At 39.7% G+C, this 22,083-nt stretch overlaps 1 protein-coding gene across 16 annotated transcripts in view; it reads right to left on the minus strand.

The window, feature by feature from the left end:
• The window catches only part of PHLDB2 (pleckstrin homology like domain family B member 2), a 130,420-nt gene that overhangs the window by 104,314 nt on the left and 4,023 nt on the right, over positions 1-22,083 (minus strand). For 15 of the 16 annotated variants that reach the window (XM_060150628.1, XM_060150621.1, XM_060150629.1 and 12 more), the window contains exon 2: positions 1,174-2,522. In XM_060150628.1, the coding sequence (XP_060006611.1) occupies positions 1,174-2,508 (1,335 nt within the window). In that variant the 5' untranslated portion in view covers positions 2,509-2,522. Of the gene's footprint in view, positions 1-1,173; positions 2,523-22,083 lie in introns of those variants that run through there. The other variant, XM_060150634.1, reaches the window with a different exon arrangement.

Genomic DNA, 22,083 nt, shown 5'->3' on the forward strand with positions numbered 1-22,083 from the left:
TACTGGAGCACCATCTAACATCCACCCACAGAATACCAAATTCTCTAGGGGTATACACATTTGTTTTCATTCACTATTAGTGATTAGGATATTTGGATAGACATTAACTTATCAAGGATAAGGATAGACATTATGTAAGGATAGACATTAACTTATCAAAAACTGTGAGTGATGTGAATAATTATTTTTCTAAAATTTCAAGCAAATTCTGTCCTGTATAGATGCAAAAGTTTCTGTTCATTATAATCTAGAAGTTATAATTTTATTGTCCTGTAGGGCATTAACTAGTTTTGTATGTGATTCAGAAATCTTATTCCAGCATACTTTCTTTTAGTAACTAAAATACTTTTGATATTCCTACACTGCTGTAAATCAGCTTTACCATCCTGCAGCTTCCCACATTAAGGAAATCATTAATCATTAATGAATCAAAATAATCTTACAGGTATTCACCCTAAAAAATTATGCTTAAAAGAAAACAGAAAAATGCAGCAGTTTGTTCTTATTCATTAGTGGGACTCTCCTGTTTCCTCTTTTCTTATTATTTTCAATATTTTTACAGTAATCATAAATCCATAGAAAAAGACAACTCAGTAATTTTTTTTGAGCATGTGTAGTTTGGAGTCACCATATGTATTAAGATATGGCAGAAGGGAGTATGGTGTGTGTGTGTCTATATACAGTGCAGAAAAAAGGTTGAGCAACCTTTGGGGCAACCTTTCAACTTTACAGACAACTTGCTATACAGAGAAACTTACTGCCTAATTTCCAATGAGTTGTCATTTCACTGATTATTACCATCACAGCATATACATGCAAATTTGATGACATAAGTAATACAAATCAGCATTTCCTCATAGTCTTAAGAGAGAAGTTTGTAAGACTTTTAAAGTAATTCAGTAAAATTCACAGCTATCTTTGTTAGATTTATCAAGAATTTATACTTGTGAGACCTCTGCAGAGCAACTTAATATAACATTAGGCACATGTAGGCCTTCAAACTATCCATTTGTGACTAATAATAGTGATCTGGGAAGAGGAAGGTTAGCAGGAGGAAATCTAGGAAGGGACCAGTGGCTGGTGCCCATGGAAATTCTACACATATATCCTTGGGGTTTGTCTCCAAGAAGTTATTCAATGAAACAGTGAGGTCAAGTCAGATGAGAAGATTACCAATCGCTCCATCTCCTGCTCCCTGAGTCTCTCCTCCCTCTGCCGCCGGTGATAATCCATCAGGTCGTCTCGTCCTGAAATGGAGCTAATGCTGCTTTTCCGTTCCCGAAGGACAGGCTGGGGGGTTCCTGAGGCCTGTCTGAGGCTGTCCGGATCGGCATCATCAAACTCAACAGACCCACACGAGTAGTTCCTCCTGGCCGCAAACGCTCTGTCAAGCTCTCCAGGAGGGAATGAATGACCTGGGCTGGTCCCCAAGTAGGAAGCCCTATCCAGGTCATCAGAGGTACAGGAGGAGGTGGAGGCCAGCAGCATCTTCCGGGCCACTCGAGGACTGGCAGGGACGCTGAGGGTGGAACTCACATAAGGATTGCCCTCAGAGGCAGAGGTTTTATAGGGTAAAGCTCCTGAGCTCAAAGAAGAAAAATTCAGGTAATTGTCATTGTCTGTGATGCTATGAGGTAGATCCTTTTCCCCCAGTTTCGTTCGTTTGTAATTGCCCAGAGAGCTTCTTGGAGGCAAACTGAGCGGTGCCAGCTGGTTCTCTGTGGCTCTGTGCAGCCTGGGGAGAGATCGGCTGTAGGCGCCCATGTGACTGAGGCTGCTGCCCGCGTACTTCCTAGTTCTTAAACTGATGTTTTCAGATGCCAGATCCTTGTGTCTGGTCACCTTGGGCTGAAGTGTCAGGTTGTCCTGGATGCTTATTTTCCTGGCTTGCTTTGGGCTTGAAGGCATGCTGGCTGCCCCTGACCTACCGACGGGCAAGGAGCCAGTATCGCTCAGGGAACTTCCATTCCACATGGTCAGGAGTGAGCCAGATGCTTTTCGGCCTTCCAGCCCTCCGAGAAAGTAGACATTGTCGTGGGATTTATTCCTTGAGCTGTATTTGGAATAGGGAGGCTTCTCTGAAAGCCTCAAGGACCTTTCGGTGTCCCGGCCTGTAAAATGATCAAAGTCTGTTCTCCCAAGTGGATATCCACTAAGAGAGGGTGAAGTGCTGCGTAAAGGGGTGGGAGGTTTCACGGAAATATTTTTGTCATTTCCGTCACAAGAGAACTGCTTGGTTCCCTGGATTTTGGCCAAGGAGGGGCTACTTCTGACACTGGTTCCCAAAGGAGAAGGGCTTCTTTTAGCAGGCACAGGTTGTGAGAGGGTTAAATAGGAACCAGAATAGTCTCCGTTGGTTTTAAATCTCAGACTGGAAGAATATTTCTTCGGGCTCAGGCTCTCCATCATGTTTTGGGAATCGTTCTCGAGGGAATTCGCCACAAAGCCCGCCTCTAAGCTACCATTCTGTAAATCCAGCTGCTTTCGCATGTGGCTCTGCTCTGCCATAATCTTGTTGGAATCTGTAAAGGAAAAAAAAAAAGAGAAAGCTTTACTTAACAAAGAAGATTTCAAAAGACGAACCACATTTTTCAGCCTACATCAGTACAAATAGGTTTGCAGTCCAATCCGTTGTAATTAAAAAACACAAACGCTGTTTTAGTAATAAACCTAGAAAAGCTGTCTTGCAAAATGAAGATGAATAAAGATCACTGATCTGGGATGTTTCTTGTACAAAAGAAAAATAACTCAAGAGGACATCAATGAAATTTGAGAGGAACAAATCCCTAACCAAGTACAAGTGCAAGATGAGGTTGGTACCTAAAAAAGACAAGGTCCCTTTAGTTTTCTAGTCCCTGGAGGACCACCCGCTTCCTGAGTACCTAGCAAAAACCCAAAGGGATGCTGCAATGGGCCTTCCTTTAGACGTCTCTGCAAGAATCACTAACCGCTCAGAAGTTAAGTCCTGAGGAAACTACATTCACATTCTGGCAGAGAAAGAAAATTTTGTGTTAGACGCTGATCAATAACATGAGGGTTAGAAGATGATTCTTTAAAGGGGGACTATGAGAGTTACCTTCTCAACAAAAAGACATAATAAAGGCTCCCGCATCCACCAGAGAAATGTAGGTAATAGTGGAGGAAGAAGTGTTCCCCATATTCCTGACATATCAGGGTCAGGGTGGAGTAGTTAAAAACCTGAAACTGACGCATCCTTCAAGTTCCCAGGCATCCCAGAGGCACCATGATCGTCCTTGATCTAACTCTCTCCTCTCATGGAAACACCTTTCTCCTTTTGCACCCATCCGAACCCACCCATTCTTCCAGGATCAGATTAGGATTCTATTTTCCACGATGAAAAGAAAATTTTTTTAATGGATGTACCCATAAGAATATGTTGTGGACCCTAGTCTGAACAATATTAACTTAAGAAACTGCAGTTTTAGTCTATGAAAATGTCTTTTTAATCACAAATTATCACTGTAAATGTGAAGCCTTATATTTCAAACGGATAAAAATATTTTCTTTAAGTTATCATCAAAGTGAAAACACAATTTAAACATAAATTTGAACTCAGGTACTGCTAAGACGGTCCTCCAACTCCTTAGGCACCTCAAACACTGGTTACTGCATCTCTGCACTATATATAAACAGTATTACTTATGGTTAGTAATCAATATCATAATGTGTGACCAAGACACAAGTTTAAGGCAGAGGGTTTTCTAGTATTTCTATCGTATCTCCAGCCCCTCCTGACTCCCATTGCCCCAGAGGTGAGACACTCAATGAACGCAAGTTTTCAATGTCCATCACAGCCTTCCCCACTCCCTCCCAGCCACAGATGGAGGACCTTCACCTTGCTTGCTCAGCCTCAGAGATTTCCTGGGCAAATGCAGGCAGTCCAATAAGGAACTGCTTCTTACCCAGAGAGTGGGGCAAAGAAAAAGTTTGGCTGCTTAAATCCTAGGGATGGGCTGAGTCCTCATACCCCTCAAAGCTGTAGCTTCCCACAGGAAGCTCTGCTTTGGGTACCTTATCCTCCAACCCAAAGCCCTACCCTGATGGATAAAAGCATGATTGTCTTTTGAAGTGGACCTCAAAAAATTTTTTGAGATTCTCCTTTAGAATTGCCTCCCAGCTGGGACCTGGCCCTGCCATCTGGCTTTTGCCAGGTCTTTCATTCCTCGGGGACAGTGCCATCTCCACATCCAGGAAAAATGTCCCTCTCAGCAATTGTCCGCCACTACCAATTCTGACCTCGAAAGCAACACCAGTCTGCTTTGAGCTATATCTCACCATGCCCCCTTGGAAGACTGAAACCACGATGATCTCTAGTCTTGGTTCCTTCTATTCCCGACTAACTTTATCACATGTTGGTTTGCTATGTTGAAATTCCAGCAAACGTTGGTCAATTCCCTCAAGTTAAATGTTTTTGAATTGAGGAGACAAGGAAGTAGGTGGATCCTGAGAACATTACCATGTTATTTATTAAAGGGGAAAAAACACCTTAATTGCCCCCAAAATAAGGGAGAAAATCAAAAGCTATAGCATATCATATGAGTGAATATTAAGCCATTTAAAATCTTATTTCAAGGTATGTTTATAGCATTAAAAATACATTAATATAATGTTAAGTAAATTTTAAAAACCACACATACAATGAGTGCAGTCATATATACACCCACAAATACACATGGATTACACATAGATGTTCAAGCGAAAATCTGGGGAATCATCACTGATCCCCTCTATCACTATATCCTCTATCCTCTACCATCTCTATCACTTTTCTATTCCCTCCTTCCCCATTTTATCCATCAACAAATCCTATCAATATTGTCCTTAATCCATAGTCTCAATCTGATCATTTCTGGATATTTCCACTGTTACCCCCCATTACATGCCAATATCGTCTCTTCCCTTGTCCATATGTGTATTCTATAACAAGAACAATGGAATAAAGGAAATCACACCAGTGATTTTTAATTCACCTTTCTCAACCTAGTTTGTGTTTTCCACATTTTATACAATGTGTTTGGGTTACCTTAACAATGAAGAAAAAAAGTTAGTGTAAAATATTAGCATACAATCTGCAGCAATACTTCATTTTTAAGTTGATTAGACTCTCATTTTCCTAAGCTCTTGCCCAATTTTTGATCCAGATATTAACTCTTCCGAAAAAGGTTACTTTAAAGAACTTCTTCATCAGACTAAATACGTAAATATTTGAAGACTTCAACATTTTTTCCAAATCTTCTAAATGACTCAGGCAAAAATGACAATTATGCAAATTTACCCATTCCATACTTTATGCATCCGAAAAACTGCAAAATCAAACATAACACCTTCCCTAATATGAATAAAGTGAACAGAGTGGTTACAAAAAAAGTCTCCAGGGCTTCCCTGGTGGTGCAGTGGTTGAGAGTCCGCCTGCCGATGCAGGGGACACGGGTTCAGGCCCCAGTCCGGGAAGATCCCACGTGCCGCGGAGCGGCTGGGCCCGTGAGCCATGGCCGCTGAGCCTGTGCGTCCGGAGCCTGTGCTCCGCAACGGGAGAGGCCACAACAGTGAGAGGCCCGCGTACCGCAAAAAAAAAAAAAAAAAAAAAAGTCTCCAGGTGTTTGCTGAATATGGCTTAGATAATATATTTAGTATGCTCATTTTTTAATGTAGTTATTAGATTATTTCATTACTTGGAGTGATTCTGCTTATTGTATAGAAAAAAATTAAAATCCTAACAGGTAGTTTCAGGTTCCTCATTCATTGACTAGGTATTAAGTGCCTACCATGTATCAGACTGCGGCTTAACAGGCACTAGTGTTGCTCACTATTATTCCCGTTCTCTCCGTTCAGAAACAAAGCAGTGCTGTTCTGCCTCATTCCCATGACATTAGGTGTGGCTATGTCCCTTGCTTTGATCAATGAAACAGGAGAGAAAGTGACGTGTCAGTTCCAAGCTGAAACACCAAGAGCTGGAGCATGATTCGCCGTCTCCATCCCCTGCTAAGATGACTCACTTGTATCCAAGTCTTAGCCTACCTCCCTCAGTGAGGGCAATAGAGAGCAGGGTCTCTGCCAATCCAAGATCGTCTTAAGCCACTGAGATTCGGGAGTTGTTACTATGGAGGTGTTAATCTTCATTAAGTGCCTACTATAAACCAGGCTTTAAGCTAGGCCCTGGAAAATATGTGGTCCAAGATACCATTTCCTGCCTTCACATAACTCACAGTCCAAAGGGGAAAACACACATATGAATAAATGCTATATGGTGTGATGCATGCCTTGATAGAGGATTGATTGACAGATCGGTAAAGGAGCATGGAGAGGGGCTAACCCAGTGAGACTGGTAGTCTGGGGAAGTTATCATAGAAAGAAATGACAATGGAGTTAAGTCCTATTGAAGAAAGGGAATCTGATGGGTATTATCCAATGGTAGCATAAAGCCACCTCCACACCTAAAATTTTGTGGTTTTAAAAATATAAACAAAATCTCAAGCCCATCTAAGGTCAGACTACTGGTACATCCAGCAAACATCCTGTCTCTGACAGAATTAATAACAAAAATTGTGTAGGAAAAAAGCAACAGTTATTTTCTATATTTAATAACTATGTATTTCTCTCTCATAGTTCTCTAAATCCTTTCCCATCTCCACCACCATGTAAGATATGCTCTCTGGGGTCCAAGTCTATGCCTATCTTAAGTGTGGTTTAAATTGGACAGCGATCCTCCAACCATTTAGGATATTTTAGATAAGGATACAAAGGGAAATCCATAAGTGAGATGTTAGAATAACAAGAAAAAAATTAAAGCCAGTTAGTGGGGAAGACTTTGGTTATAAAGTAGTGCATACAAAATAGGAAACAGAGCTAAGATAGTGCAGAGTTAGCCATCCAGAAAGCAAGGCAGAGCAGATGCTGTTTAATGGAAGTCAGAAGCTAAGCACTGAACCCAAACTCTGCATTTTCAATATTTGCTCTAACGGCGCAGAATTGAGGGTTTATGTCAAAAAGGATACTTAAAAGTTTAATTTTTGACTCAGCAGCATAGGACATTAATGTCATTTTAGAGGATAAAATGTATTAATGTATTTCAACCGGTTTGCAGTTGCAAATGCTACTTAATCACCCAAACAAAATATTACCAAATATCATTCCCTCTTCCAACAAAACTACATAGTATCAAACTACTAAAGGGTATTCTTACTACCCTACAGGGTGGCAACACTTGGCCCTTCTCTCCTCCTCGCATACACTTTTTCTTTAATCAAAAAATTTAATTATTGGGAATTTCCTGGGGGTCCAGGAGTTAGGACTCCATGCTTCCACTACAGGGGGCACAGGTTCGATCCCTGGTCAGGTAACTAAGTTTCCTCATGCCTCGCAGCTCAGCCAAAACTCGCCACGGCCAAAAAATGTAATTATTGACACAGTTTAGTTGGCCAAACAAAATACAACACCAAAATATTCCACAGTAGTACTAGCTGAAAGATTAGCTTTACAGTCTCTAGGGAAGAGACAAGCAGGACATTTGCAAATAATAAACCACATCTGAGAAACAGCCATGCAGCATTTCTCCACCACACATATTGCAGAAGAAAGCTACAGATGATCTGGAGGGAAGAACATTCCAGAGAATATTTTAAGATATTCATGTCTGATACCCTGGTTTTTCAGTTCAACCTTATTGGGTCTGTTAAGGATGTGTAAAAAGTTGTACACTTAAAGATTTATCATCAAGTATAAACACGTAATTCACTCATTTTCCCGAAGCTGAGTTTACCATAGCTGAGTACATATGTATGTATACTTGTGTCAATTTGAGATCTCTTAATGCCATAAATCAATTCAACTCAAAAGGTGGAGAATCACACAGGTGGTCTTTCTGACCCTAGGAGTGACAATAATGGTTCATGATACCTCTCTCTTCTTCCCCAGTTCCAGGGTGTTCTTTTCATTGCGGATGAGATCACACGAGTGGAGGCCTAGAGGTGGGAAAAGCATAGGGAAATGTAGAACAGGAAGCAGTAATGTACTCTGAATGAGGATGAGAGCTAAGGCAAGGAGAGTAGAGGCAGGAGGGCAGAGGATACAATGGGAGAGACTGGGTTTAATTCCCCAGCAGTGAGGGAGATAGCAACACGATGGAGCCCTGCAGACAATGTACTAGAGACTGCAGCTGAGGTTAGGAAAAGAAAGCAGAGGAAGAACTAGGGCTGTGGGAGGTGAAAGGGCACACTGCAAGAGGTGTTGTCAAAGTGACACACAAGAGAGAGGGCGGCCGGAGAGAGGTCTATGTTAACACGTGTAAGAAAGGTGAGGAATTCTCCGAGGTTTCTAGCCTGGCTTCTTGATCTCCGCTGGTGTATTTCTTTTTGCTTTCCTGTACATTTTATGTAAACAAAAAAGAAGTCTCATGGAAATTATAAAATCACTGCATTATGTTATTGTGGAAGTAAAACAGCCCCAAGGGCACTAACGGCTCCATATACTGCACGCATACGCACAGAAACAGAACCGGTGTGGAGAAGGGAAGAAGGCATCTGGTGCCCATCTGAAAGAAGAGACAACACCGGGTCGTCTAAACAGGAAAGAAGTTAATGTGTGTTGAAACATTTGGGCTTACTTTCCAATCCATAAATTTAATCCCTCCAGAGCTCTCTTGTTATTTTATCACCTGAAACGTATATCATCTCATTGTCGATTAGAAAATGCCAGGAGTCATTTAGAGATCTCTGGAAGGTACCACGGAAAGTCACGGTACATTCTCCCTTAAGAAGAAAATTATTGGAAAAACTAATCTCAGGGATCATGTTTGAAAGTTTCTTGGTAGATTCTTTCCTCTTTGCCACAATGCTGGTATATGTTTTAAAATATAATTCTCCTGCTCCATTTGTACCAAATAACACCACAGTGAAGCTAATCCCATCCAAACTGTAAGTCACTGATGGTGACTTCAGAGCACTGTGATGGCCAGAGTTGTAGGGATCTTGGTTTCAAGATAATGAATACACACCCAGGGAGCAAAGTTTTAAAAAATGAACAAATTAAAATGAAGTATTTACTGTGTTGGATTGTGTGTGTTGCATTAGAAGTAGGAGTCTTAAAGTCTGGCCTATATATATAAATGCAGTTTTCCAGGTAATTTATACCAAGAGTTTGGAGGATTCTTAAATTATACAACACTTTACTTGTCATTTTACATCGCCGTGCACAAACACTTCTCAGGATCACCCAACATAGCAGGAATTAATCAAAGGGGGAGTGCAAGAGCAAGTGATAGGAAAGTGGAAATCTTTTCACATGGCTGGGGAAAGGGGATGGATGTAGATTACAGAAGCAAATTCAGAAAAAGAATCTTACCCAAAAAATCAGGAGGGTTTAGGCTAAAATTTCCACTTTATGAAAAAGTTTGAGTCTCTGTTTTTCTTATGAGGGGCCTTAGAGCTGAGGTGCTGGCTCTGGGAGCACGTTTTGCCACAGACAGTGGTTGATGCCTGGTGTTTCAAACTCTCCCAGCACACTGGTGGTCCACAGGCTGGCCTCTTTCAGCACTGACGTTTACGGTATGGCAATGTTTTAAAGCACGTACTGATGACGCGTAATTGAATTCAGACACCAGCTTAGAGCAGTCTGTCAGAAGCAGTGCCATTGGGGAGGTGGAGGGGAGGGGGCGGGGAGTTCTGTGGTGACCAGTGGTGCCTGAGGGAAGAAGCTTTTAGAGGACTGAATAGGAAAAACTAAGAAATCTATTTCAGCCCCAAACTCTAAGCTTAAGAATGGAGAACAATGGACACAAAAACCTCCGTCTTTTCCCACTAATCCCAACATGAAAACATGATGAAGGGGGAGGGGGACTACTTAGAAGCTTCAGGAACAACCACTTCCTTCTCTAGCAATATTCTCACTTCAGACATCCAAAAGCAGCCTGTTTTCCCCACCCTCCGTTATCCAAACACCATCCTCAGTTAAACATCCCTCAGTCCTCTGGACTCCGCCTTTGCAAATATACCCTCCTTTTTCACAAGTATTTCCTTTCATCACTAAATCCTCAGCCTCCTGCTCCTCTACACACAAGCCACACCTCTCCACACAACCCCACACCCACTGGCAAACACCTTCCCAGATCCTCTCTTCTTCAAATATCCCCTCCTACGCACAGGTTTTTTTTTTTTTTTAATTTATTTATTTTACTTATTTATTTTGGCTGCTTTGGCTCTTTGTTGCTGTGCGCGGCTTTCTCTAGTTGCGGAGAGCGGGGACTACTCTTCGTTGTGGTGCATGGGCTTCTCATTGTGGTGGCTTCTCTTGTTGCGGAGCACGGGCTCTAGGTGCTTGGGCTTCAGTAGTTGTGGCACGTGGACTCTAGAGCGCAGGCTTAGTAGTTGTGGCGCACAGGTTTAGTTGCTCCGCGGCACATGGGATCTTCCCAGACCAGGGCTGAAACCCATGTCCCCTGCATTGGCAGGTGGATTCTTAACCACTGCACCACCAGAGAAGCCCCCATGCACAGGTTTTGTAAGCATCCCTAAATCTGGACCTTCCCACTGTCTCAACATCCATCCCCACAGAACTTCATCTCCCATTCATGCAACCTGGCCTCCTAAACTCTGTTCCTTTAAACTCTTCCTCCACACTCAAGATTTTACGTCTCAGCGCAGGGAAGAAAAAAACAAAAACCATAAAACCAAACTTCTCTTAGTGGACACTGAGCCCTTATTGGTTTTTTGCAAATAAACAGAGCAGCAAATGGATTCTCATTCCTCATTCCTTGCGTCATGTTCTCTGTCATTTAAAGATCAGCCTTTTTGAACAAAATAATTATTATCTACTAGATACATGTAGATACATTGATAATCTCCAAGGAGGGCATTTTTATCTCTCAAAAGGACCCAAGAATAAGGAGGATGTTTTGTTCTTTCAGACTGAGCCTGTTACAACAGTAAATCTTACTGTATGCAGACAGACACACATTCACAGACACACAGAGACAGACATACACTGCCCACATGCCCATAGCAGTCTAAAAGGCACAAAGACTGTGTGACTGTCAGAGGAGGTTCTTCAGAACCCAGGCAAGTTGAGGCATCCTCAGAATTGGCCAGGTGTCGGGGTGATGCATGGCAGGCTGGGGAGAAAGGGAGGACCACTGGAATGCTGATATGATCTCAGGACACTGATTACACAGTTCCTTTCTTGGTTTTCCCTTTTGAATTTTTACTTTATTATGTTCCGAAAACAACTAAAAGAAGAGGTAAGGGAGACCATTAAGGAAAGAACAAAAGTATCAGATGATGCCACAGGGAGGAAGGGAGCACAGAAGGGACTGGGGCGTGATGGGGAATAGGGGGAGGAAATGAGAGCTGGAAGAAGTGATGACAAAAAGTAAAAAAAAAAAAAAAAAGTTTCGGCTTCTTCCTATCACAATAAATCAGTCTAGCCCATGGTACCATTCCTTTCTGTCATCTCCAGCCCACTGAAGTCTAAGCTCTGTCAAAAGAAGTCCAGACGGCATCCAATGGTTCCTAAAGGTAATCACAATCAATAGCAAAAAACATATTCAGATGAGGATCTTTATCTCCTGTGACAGAGGTTCCTTTTAAATAAGTCTAGATTGTTTTATATGAGGAATTCTTAAGAATCTTAGAGGACTCTTGTAAAGAGGGTAAAACATCAGTAGGGATGTTTAAACCATTTTGTGCCAGTCCCTTGAATAAGACTTGTCTGCCTGAACTTTAAAATATTCTTTAGACCACCCAAGGAATTTGGCTGCACGCTTCCTGTGATAACTCTTTTCAGCCTGTGAGGAAGGCAGGGGAAGAAGGACAGAAAGCAGGAAAAACCTCAAAAAACATTTGGGTCATTCAAATTCCCTTCCCACTTGCAAAACTCCTGACTTTTATCTAAATATTCAAGATGTGACTTTTACCAATTGGACTCACATTTGTGTTTATATCATTATTAAAACAGCTTTTCAATTCTGCAGCCTGTGGAACGAAAACCACACTCACAGAAAGAAAGACAAAATAAAAAGACAGAGGACTATGTACCAGATGAACGAACAAGATAATCCCCCCCACAAAAAAATAAATGAGGTGGAGATAGGCAACCTTCCAGAAAAAGAATTCACAATAATGATAGCGAAGATGATTCAGGACCTCGGAAAAAGAATGGAGGCAAAGATCAAGAAGACACAAGAAATGTTTAACAAAGACCTAAAAGAATAAAAGAACAAACACCTAGAAGAACAAACAGAGACTAACAATGCAATAACTGAAATGAAAAATAGACTAGAAGGAATCAATAACAGAATAACTAGGGCAGAAGAATGGATAACTGACTTGGAAGACACAATGGTGGAATTCACAGCTGTGGAACAGAATAAGAAAAAAGAATGAAAAGAAATGAAGACAGCCTAAGAGACCTCTGGGACAACATTAAATGCAACAACATTCACATTATAGTGGTCCCAGAAGGAGAAGAGAGAGAGAAAGGACCCGAGAAAATATTTGAAGAGATTATGATTGAAAACTTCCCTAACATGGGAAAGTAAATTGCCACCAAAGCCCAAAAAGTGCAGGGAGTCCCAGGCAGCATAAACCCAAGGAGAAACACACCGAGACACACAGTAATAAATTGGCAAAAATCAAAGACAAAGAAAAATTACTAAAATCAACAAGGGAAAAACGACAAATAACATACAAGGGAACTCCCACAAGGTTAACAACTGATTTCTCAACAGAACCTCTACAAGCCAGAAGGAAGTGGCATGATAATATTTAAAGTGATGAAGGGGAAGAACCTACAAACAAGATTACTCTACCCAGCAAGGATCTCATTCAGACTTGACGGAGAAATCAAAAGTTTTACAGACAAGCAAAAGCTAAGAGAATTCAGCACCACCAAACCAGCTCTACAACAAATGCTAAAGGAAATTCTCTAAGTGGGAAACACAGGAGAAGAAAAGGACCTACAAAAACAAACCCCCAAAACTTAAGAAAATGGTAATAGGAACATACATATTGATAATTACCTTAAATCTAAATGGATTACATGCTTCAACCAAAAGACACAGGCTCTCTGAAAGGATACATAAACAAGACCAATCTGTATGCTGTCTAAAAGAAACCCACTTCAGACCTAGGGACACATACAGACTAAAAGTGAGGGGATGGAAAAGACATTCCATGCAAATGGAAATAAAAAAAAGCTGGAGTAGCAACATTCATATCAGATAAAACAGACTTTAAAATAAAGAATGTTACAAGAGACAGGAAGGACACTGCATAATGATCAAGGGATCAATCCAAGAAGAAGATATAACAATTATAAATATTTATGCACCCAACATGGATCACCTCAATACATAAGGCAAACGCTAACAACTATAGAGGAGGAAATCAACAGTAACACAATAACAGTGGGAGACCTTAACACCTCACTAACACCAATGGACAGATCACCCAGACATAAAATGAATAAGGAAACACAAGCTTTAAATGACACAATAGACCAGATAGATTTAATTGATATTTATAGAACATTCCATCCGAAGACAGCAGATTACACTTTCTTCTCAAGTGCACACAGAACATTCTCCAGGATAGATCACATCTTGGGTCACAAATCAAGCCTCAGTAAATTTAAGAAAACTGAAATCATCTCAAGCATCTTTTCCAACCACAACCCTATGAGATTAGAAATCCATTACAGGGAAAAAAATGTAAAAGACACAAACACATGGAGGCTAAACAATACGTTACTAAAGGACCAAGAGATCACTGAAGAATTCAAAGAACAAATCAAAATATACCTAGACACAAATGACAACAAAAACATGACAATCCAAAACCTACGGGATGCAGCAAAAGCAGTTCTAAGAGGGAAGTTTATAGCAATACAAGCCTACCTCAAGAAACAAGAAAAATCTCAAATAATCTAACCTTACACCTAATGCAACTAGAAAAAGAACAAACAAAGTCTAAAGCTAGTCAAAGGAAAGAAATCATAAAGATCAGAGCAGAAATAAATGAAATAGAAACAAAGAAAACAATAGCAAAGATCAATAAAACTAAAAGCTGGTTCTTTGAGAAGATAAACAAAATTGATAAACCTTTAGCCAGACTCATCAAGAAAAAGAAGGAGAGGACTCAAGTCAATAAAATTAGAAATGAAAAAGGAGAAGTTACAATGGACACTGAAGAAATACAAAGCATCCTAAGAGACTACTACAAGCAACTCTATGCCAGTAAAATGAACAACCATGAAGAAATGGACAAATTCTTAGAAAGGTATAACCTTCCAAGACTGAACCAGGAAGAAACAGAAAATATGAACAGACCAATCACAAGTAATGAAATTGAAACTGTGATTAAAAATCTTCCAACAAACAGAAGTCCAGGACCAGATGGCTTCACAGGTGAATTCTATCAAACATTTAGACAGGAGCTAACACTCATCATTCTCAAACTCTTCCAAAAAACTGCAGAGGAAGGAACACTTCCAAACTCATTCTATGAGGCCACCATCACCATCACTATCTCCCTGATACCAAAACCAGACAAAGATACTACAAAAAAAGAAAATTACAGACCAATATCACTGATGAATATAGATGAAAATATCCTCATCAAAATATTAGCAAACAGAATCCAACAACACACTAAAAGGATCATACAACATGATCAAGTGTCTTCTTTGGAGAAATCAATGTGATACACCATATTAACAAATTGAAGAATAAAAACCATATGATCATCTCAATAGACGCAGAAAAACCTTTTGACAAAATTCAACACCCTTTCATGATAAAAACTCTCCAGAAAGTGGGCATAGAGGGAACATACCTCAACATAATAAAGGCCATATATGACAAACCCACAGCAAACATCATTCTCAATGGTGAAAAACTGAAAGCATTTCCTCTAAGATCAGGAACAAGACAAGGATGTCTACACTTGCCACTATTATTCAACATAGTTTTGGAAGTCCTAGCCACAGCAATCAGAGAAGAAATAACAGGAATCCAAACTGGAAAAGAATAAGTAAAACTGCCACTGTTTGCAGATGACATGATACTATACATAGATCATGCTAAAGATGTCGCCAGAAAACTACTAGAGCTAATCAATGAATTGGGTAAAGTTGCAGGATACAAAATTAATGCACAGAAATCTCTTGCATTCCTATACACTAACAACAAAAGATCAGAAGAGAAATTAGGGAAACACTCCCATTTACCATTGCAGGAAAAAGAATAAAAAACCTAGAAATAAACCTACTTAAGGAGGTAAACGACCTGTACTCAGAAAACTATAAGACACTGATGAAAGAAATCAAAGATGACACAAACAGCTGGAGAGATATACCATGTACTTGGATGGGAAGAATCAATACTGTGAAAATGACTGTACTACCCAAAGCAATCTACAGATTCAATGCAATCCCTATCAAATTACCAATGTCATTTTTTACAGAACTAGATCAAAAAATTGCATAATTTGTATGGAGATAAAAATGACCCTGAATAGCCAAAGCAATCTTGAGGGAAAAAAATGGAGCTGGAGGAATCAAACACCCTGACTTGAGACTATACTACTAAGCTACAGTAATCAAGACAGTAAGGTACTGGCACAAAAACAGAAATATAGATCAATGGAACAGGATAGAAAGTCCAGATATAAACCCAGACACCTATGATCAACTAATCTATGACAAAGGAGGAAGGATATACAATGGAGAAAAGACTGTCTCTTCAAGAAGTGGTGCTGGGAAAACTGGACAGCTACATGTAAAAGAATGAAATTAGAACACTCCCTAACACCATACACAAAAATAAGCTCAAAATGGATTAAAGACCTAAATGTAAGACCGGACACTATAAAACTCTTAGAGGAAAACATAGGAAGAACACTCTTTGACATAAATCACAGCAAGATCTTTTGTGACCCACCTCCTAGGGTAATGGAAATAAAAACAAATGAAACCTAATGAAACTTAAAAGCTTTTGCATAGCAAAGGAAACTATAAACAAGATGAAAAGACAACCCTCAGAATGGGAGAAAATATTTGCAAATGAATCAATGGACAAAGGATTAATCTCCAAAATATATAAACAGCTCATGCAGCTCAATATTAAAAAAACAAACAATCTAATCAAAAAATGGGCAGAAGACCTAAACAGACATTTCTCCAAAGAAGACATACAGATGACCAAGAAGCACACGAGAAGCTGCTCAACATCACTAATTATTAGAGAAAGGCAAATCAATGAGGTATCACCTCACACTGGTTAGAATGGGCACCATCAGAAAATCTACAAACAACAAATGCTGGAGAGGGTGTGGAGAAAAGGGAACCCTCTTGTACTGTTGGTGGGAATGTAAATTGATACTGCCACTATGGAGAACAGTATGGAGGTTCCTTAAAAAACTAAAAATAGAATTACCATATGACCCAGCAATTCCACTACTGGGCATATACCCAGAGAAAACCATAATTCAAAAAGACACTTGCATCCCCATGTTCATTGGAGCACTATGTACAATAGCCGGGTCATGGAAGCAACCTAAATGTCCATTGACAGACAAATGGATAAAGAAGATATGGTACATATATACAATGGAATATTACTCAGCCATAAAAATGAACGAAACTGAGTTATTTGTAGCAAGGTGGATGGACGTAGAGTCTGTCATACAGATTGAAGTAAGTCAGAAAGAGAAAAACAAATACTGTATGCTAACACATATACATGGAATTAAAAAAAATGGTTGTGATGAACCTAGGAGCAGGACAGGAATAAAGACGCAGACATAGAGAACGGACTTGAGGACACAGGGAGGGGGAAGGGTAAGCTGGGACGAAGTGAGAGAGTGGCATGGACATATATACACTACCAAATGTAAAATAGATAGCTAGTGGGAAGCGGCTGCATAGCACAGGGAGATCAGCTCGGTGCTTTGTGACTACCTAGAGGGGTGGCATAGGGAGGCTGGGAGGGAGACACAAGAGGGAGAGGATATGGGGATATATGTATACATATAGCTGATTCACTTTATTGTACAGCAAAAACTAACACAATATTATAAAGCAATTATACTCCAATAAAGATGTTAAAAAAAAAAAGGGAAAAAGACACATGCGCCCCAATGTTCATTGCAGCAACAGCCAGGTCATGGAAGCAACCTAAATGCCCATCGACAGACAAATCGATGAAGATGTGGTACATATATACAATGGAATATTACTCAACCATAAAAAGAATGAAATTGGGTCATTTGTAGAGATGTGGATGGACCTAGTGACTGTCATACAGAGTGAAGTAAGTCAGAAAGAGAAAAACAAATATCGTATATTAATGCATATATGTGAAATCTAGAAAAATGGTACAGATGAACCGGTTTGCAGGGCAGAAACAGAGACACAGATGTAGAGAACAAACGTATGGACACCAAGGGAGGAAAGCAGGGGGTGGGGATGTGGTGGGATGAATTGGGAGATTGGGATTGACATGTATACACTGATATGTATAAAATAGATTAATAAGAACCTGCTGTATAAATAAATAAATAAAATTTTAAAAACAGCTTTAGCAATATTTGAAGGAGACACAATATGAATGTAATAAGTATATATATATATATATACACACACATATATATTTTATAAATTAGGTTCAACAGAATGATGCAGTAGGGAAGTTCTCAAATTAAAAGCATGCTATCTCCGGACTTTCCTGGTAGTGCAGTGGTTAAGAATCCGCCTGCCAGTGCAAGGGACACGGGTTCAAACCCTGGTCCAGGAAGATCCCACATGCCACAGAGCAACTAAGCCCCTGTGCCACAACTACTGAGCCTGTGCTCTAGAGCCCGCGAGCCACAACTACTGAGCCTGCGTGCCACAACTACTGAAGCCCGCGCGCCTAGAGCCCGTGCTCCGTGACAAGAGAAGCCACCACAGTGAGAAGCCCACGCACCGCAACCAAGAGTAGCCCCCACTCGCTACAACTAGAAAAAGCCCGTGTGCAGCAACGAAGACCCAACACAGCCAAAAATAAATAAATAAATACATTTATTAAAAAACAAACAACAAAACATGGTGTCTCCGATTACAGAAAATACAAGAACAGAGGAATACATTAAACAACACTATGGAGACAGTATCACTTAAATCTAAAACATGTGGAAGTCTACAGAAAAATAACCAATGTCTTCAACCAGCAAATGACAAGGAAAAAAATAAGAGAGGGAACAGTTCTAGATTTAAAAAGAACCAGGAGATACACCAATTAACAATTAAATGCAATATGTAGACCTTGTAGACCTTGTTTGGATTCTGTTTTGAACAATCCAACTATTAAACAAAAATTTTATGTGACAATCAGAGAATCTGAACACTGACTGGAAAAAAGATATTTTAATTACTGCCATTTTTGTTTTTAGGTGTGATAATGATTTGCTGTATTTTTTAAAAATCCTAAGCTCTTAGATTTATATTTTAAATTTTTTATGAATAAAATACTACAGTATTTGGAATCTGCTTTATAACAATCTATGGGGGGAAGTGAGGTCTACAGATGAAACAGTATTAGCATATGTAGGTAACTGTTGAAACTGAATGATGGGTACATGAGATTTCACTGCATTATTCTTTTAATTTTTATGTATGTTTAAAATTTTCCATAATAAAAATAGTTAAAAAGTAAAAGGTGTGTGCATTCCGAAAACCAATGTGAATAAAAATATATGAATATATACTGACTTAAAAACGATAGTGGCTCTGTTTACAAAGAAGGATGTGTTCATACAGTGGCTCCTTGCTGATTTTTTAAAAAGTACGAAATACTAACCTTCTGTCATATTGAATTAAGCTCCTAAAAGCGGATTTTTTTTTTTAAGTACCTTGGAGAAATCTGAAAGGAAATGCATTGTCTAGATCACAAGTATCAGGCCATTATATTTCGGATACTTGCAAGATAATGGTAGGTCACAGTAGCTAAATTTCACTACTATGCATATTCAAATAAAACCCACCTCTTCAGAAAGTTAAAATGTAAACACAAAAACTGACAAACCTGCCATATCTTGAAGAATTTCAGCCTCAAAAAACCATTAAAACACACACACACACCCTTCCATATTTATGCTAAGACAGAGACCAACATACTTTATAGATTCTTAAATTATGTGATGGCTTCTCTGAAAGTGGGAAAGTTCTTTAGGTGGGAAATTACAGACCCATATTTTCAGGGTTCTTTATAGAATCCTAAGATAGCTTTAGTTGAAGATAAAGGTTTCTAAAATTTTCCCAAGTAAAGCAAATATTTCCAGATGTTTCTTATTCCTGATCATTGGCATAATTCATCCCCGGGTTTAGGTGATTCTGACTGTAGCCTCTGAACAATCCTCCTGTATTATGTGATCACCACAGTGAGACAAAGCCAAGAAGCAGAGAGTCATGGAATAACTAGGTTGGAGGTCTTGAATATCTGTTTGCATCTGTGCTTCAGATTTACTTCCTGAAGCAGAGGGGTACTCCAGGAAAAAACATCCTCTAAAACCAATTTATGCAAGAAAAATATTGACTCTGGGATCACATGGGGATGAAGATGCTCTCTCTTGACCCTGAAACCACCCCTATGGGCTGGAATTGGAAGCTGAGAGTTGGTGGGAGCAAACTCTGATCTTTACAGCATCCTGTCCCCATTCCACACTACCGATCAAAATACGTTCTCTTCAGAGTCAGCTTCTGTTTTTTCAAAGTAACATTCACCAAATCCAAACGTACTATTCTCCATTCCCTTACCCAATACTTGTGAACTGGGAATAGTCAGGGGATAAGTAGGCTCAGGATGGATGGAACAAACACAAGGTGACCACATCACCCATGGTCATAGTGTTTTTCCCTTTAACTCAAAAATTGAGTGGATGGGTTTTAAAAAAATACTATAAAGTAAACAAAAAAACAATAATGATACCATCTCTTCATTACTTAACTGTAGGTTGTGCAAAGTGGGTGTTATAGACAATATTTCCCTTTGTTGCGACCTACCTTTTTTAACCATTTATTTTGCTTGGAAGGAAAAGGAAAAAGGACTTGAACCAGCAGAGGTCAGTAAACAACTGACTACACTAAATTTAATCAATGCTGTTTTTTATATCTGACCAAAAGCCCTAATAAAGGAAATGGTTACATTAGGATGTTATTTTTATTGTCATGGCCAATCTAGCGCAAAAAATACGGGACAGACTGCCAGGAACATGAGTCAGGATACCCGACCCTCGTCCTGGTTCTGCCAAAATAACCAACAGAAGAAAGAGCCAGAGCAAATCCCTTGGCCCGTCTTCACCTTGTTTTAGCAGAGGTTTCTCCATATTTAAAATGGTGAGGGTGAACTAGATGTTCTTTCTGCTCCAACTTTCTAGGCTCCCATAGACACAGGTTAAATAACACAGGAGTGCCAGTTATACAACGCAGGAAATGGAAATGACTACAGAACAGAAACATGTTTTAGTGATAAGGTGGCAGCTAGCTACCTAACTGGGAAAAGATTGCACCGGTGCGGTTGCCCATGACATTCCAAGGGCATGGTAAATTATTTCAGCATAACGTAGTGGGAAGAAGGCCTGGTCAGAGTTATGTTAGTGTAATATAATACGGCTATTTGATTCGGCATGATGTATAAGAAATATTTTGTCTACATTCCCATGGCTTGCAATTTCCTTACTAAATATGTTTTCAAAAACCTACTTCTGCAATGATGTAAGCAGTGTGGCAGCCAGACCTCACTTCCCAGTCCCCTCTGAATATCTCTTGACTATGAAGCACTACTCAGGCTGCATCTGAACTGGACAAACAAACGCAGAAGCTGGCTTTCCTTTGCTTTTACCTGCCCTTGTTTTAGCAATACAGTGCTCAAGAAACAAATCAAGGAGAAAGATTGTAACTTTTAGCGTTTTTGCCATTCCTTATGCTGATTCCACAAGCACATCGCCATCTGGAGAGGTCACATGCTGCATGCAAACAAAATATTCTAAGATGATCAACACTGATTTCCACTGAACTCTAGATTTAGCAGCAAATCTTGGAAAAAGCTGACCCCGCTTGAGGTAACAATATTAAATATAGGCATGAACAAATTTTTTCTTCCCCTTAATTTGCAAAGTAAGGAAATGGAGTTCATCTAATAAACTCAACCCACTCACACTAAGCAAAACAAATATCTCTTGTAAAAAAGCTCTCAAAAACATCTCCAGGTAACTCAGCCTGTTACTCTACACCTTATTTACCTGTTTCTTTGTATGGCAAGCTTCTCCAACCCCTAGCCTTCCCACTGAATTTCAATAAAAATGATTTTTATATTTGGGTTTCCCCTGTTGATCATTAGCTGCTATAGATAACAATCTTGCCTTTAAAGCAGATACAGCACAAACCTTCTTTTCAACATCTAAAAACATTCCTAAATATCATGAAAACAACTCTGCAAATTAACCCTTAGAAGGTGCGAATTTCTGGGTGGCAGAAACAAGTTCTGCCTTACCAAATACTCATTTTGAAGGGATTTGAAAACCTGAGCTACCCTTTTTGGTTTTATTCACTTTCAAAAGATAAGAGTCACATTAATCAAACGCCAACAAATATTTCCAGCCAACAATTATAAAAAAAACAAACTCATCTTCTCTTCCATCACCTGAAAAATAAGTAACAAGAATGACTACACGACAAAAAAAAAAGAATGACTACCCGAAAGGTGATCATGAAAAGGGTGCTATACCCCTTTACTGCAGCACCTGCAGAGAGCAGCCCTCTTTAAAAAGTCATCACTTCTGAATCATTTCTAAATATACTACTATGTACTCGGCTTTGAGGTACACCCATTGGCTAGTTGTCAAAATGATAAGAACCTACCACAGCGAGGTTCGGAGCTCTTCCAAGAAAGGCACACTAAAAACTTCTCCTATATTTCCAGAACCTCCCAGATTTGAGGATTATAACTACCATGGCAGGACCACTTAGCACACAACTAAAATCCATAATCACAGGACTAATGGATAATCGTAATGTAAAATGTGAGAGCAGCCATAT

Source organism: Lagenorhynchus albirostris, chromosome 5, assembly GCF_949774975.1.
Source record: "Lagenorhynchus albirostris chromosome 5, mLagAlb1.1, whole genome shotgun sequence".
Taxonomy (NCBI): domain Eukaryota; kingdom Metazoa; phylum Chordata; class Mammalia; order Artiodactyla; family Delphinidae; genus Lagenorhynchus; species Lagenorhynchus albirostris.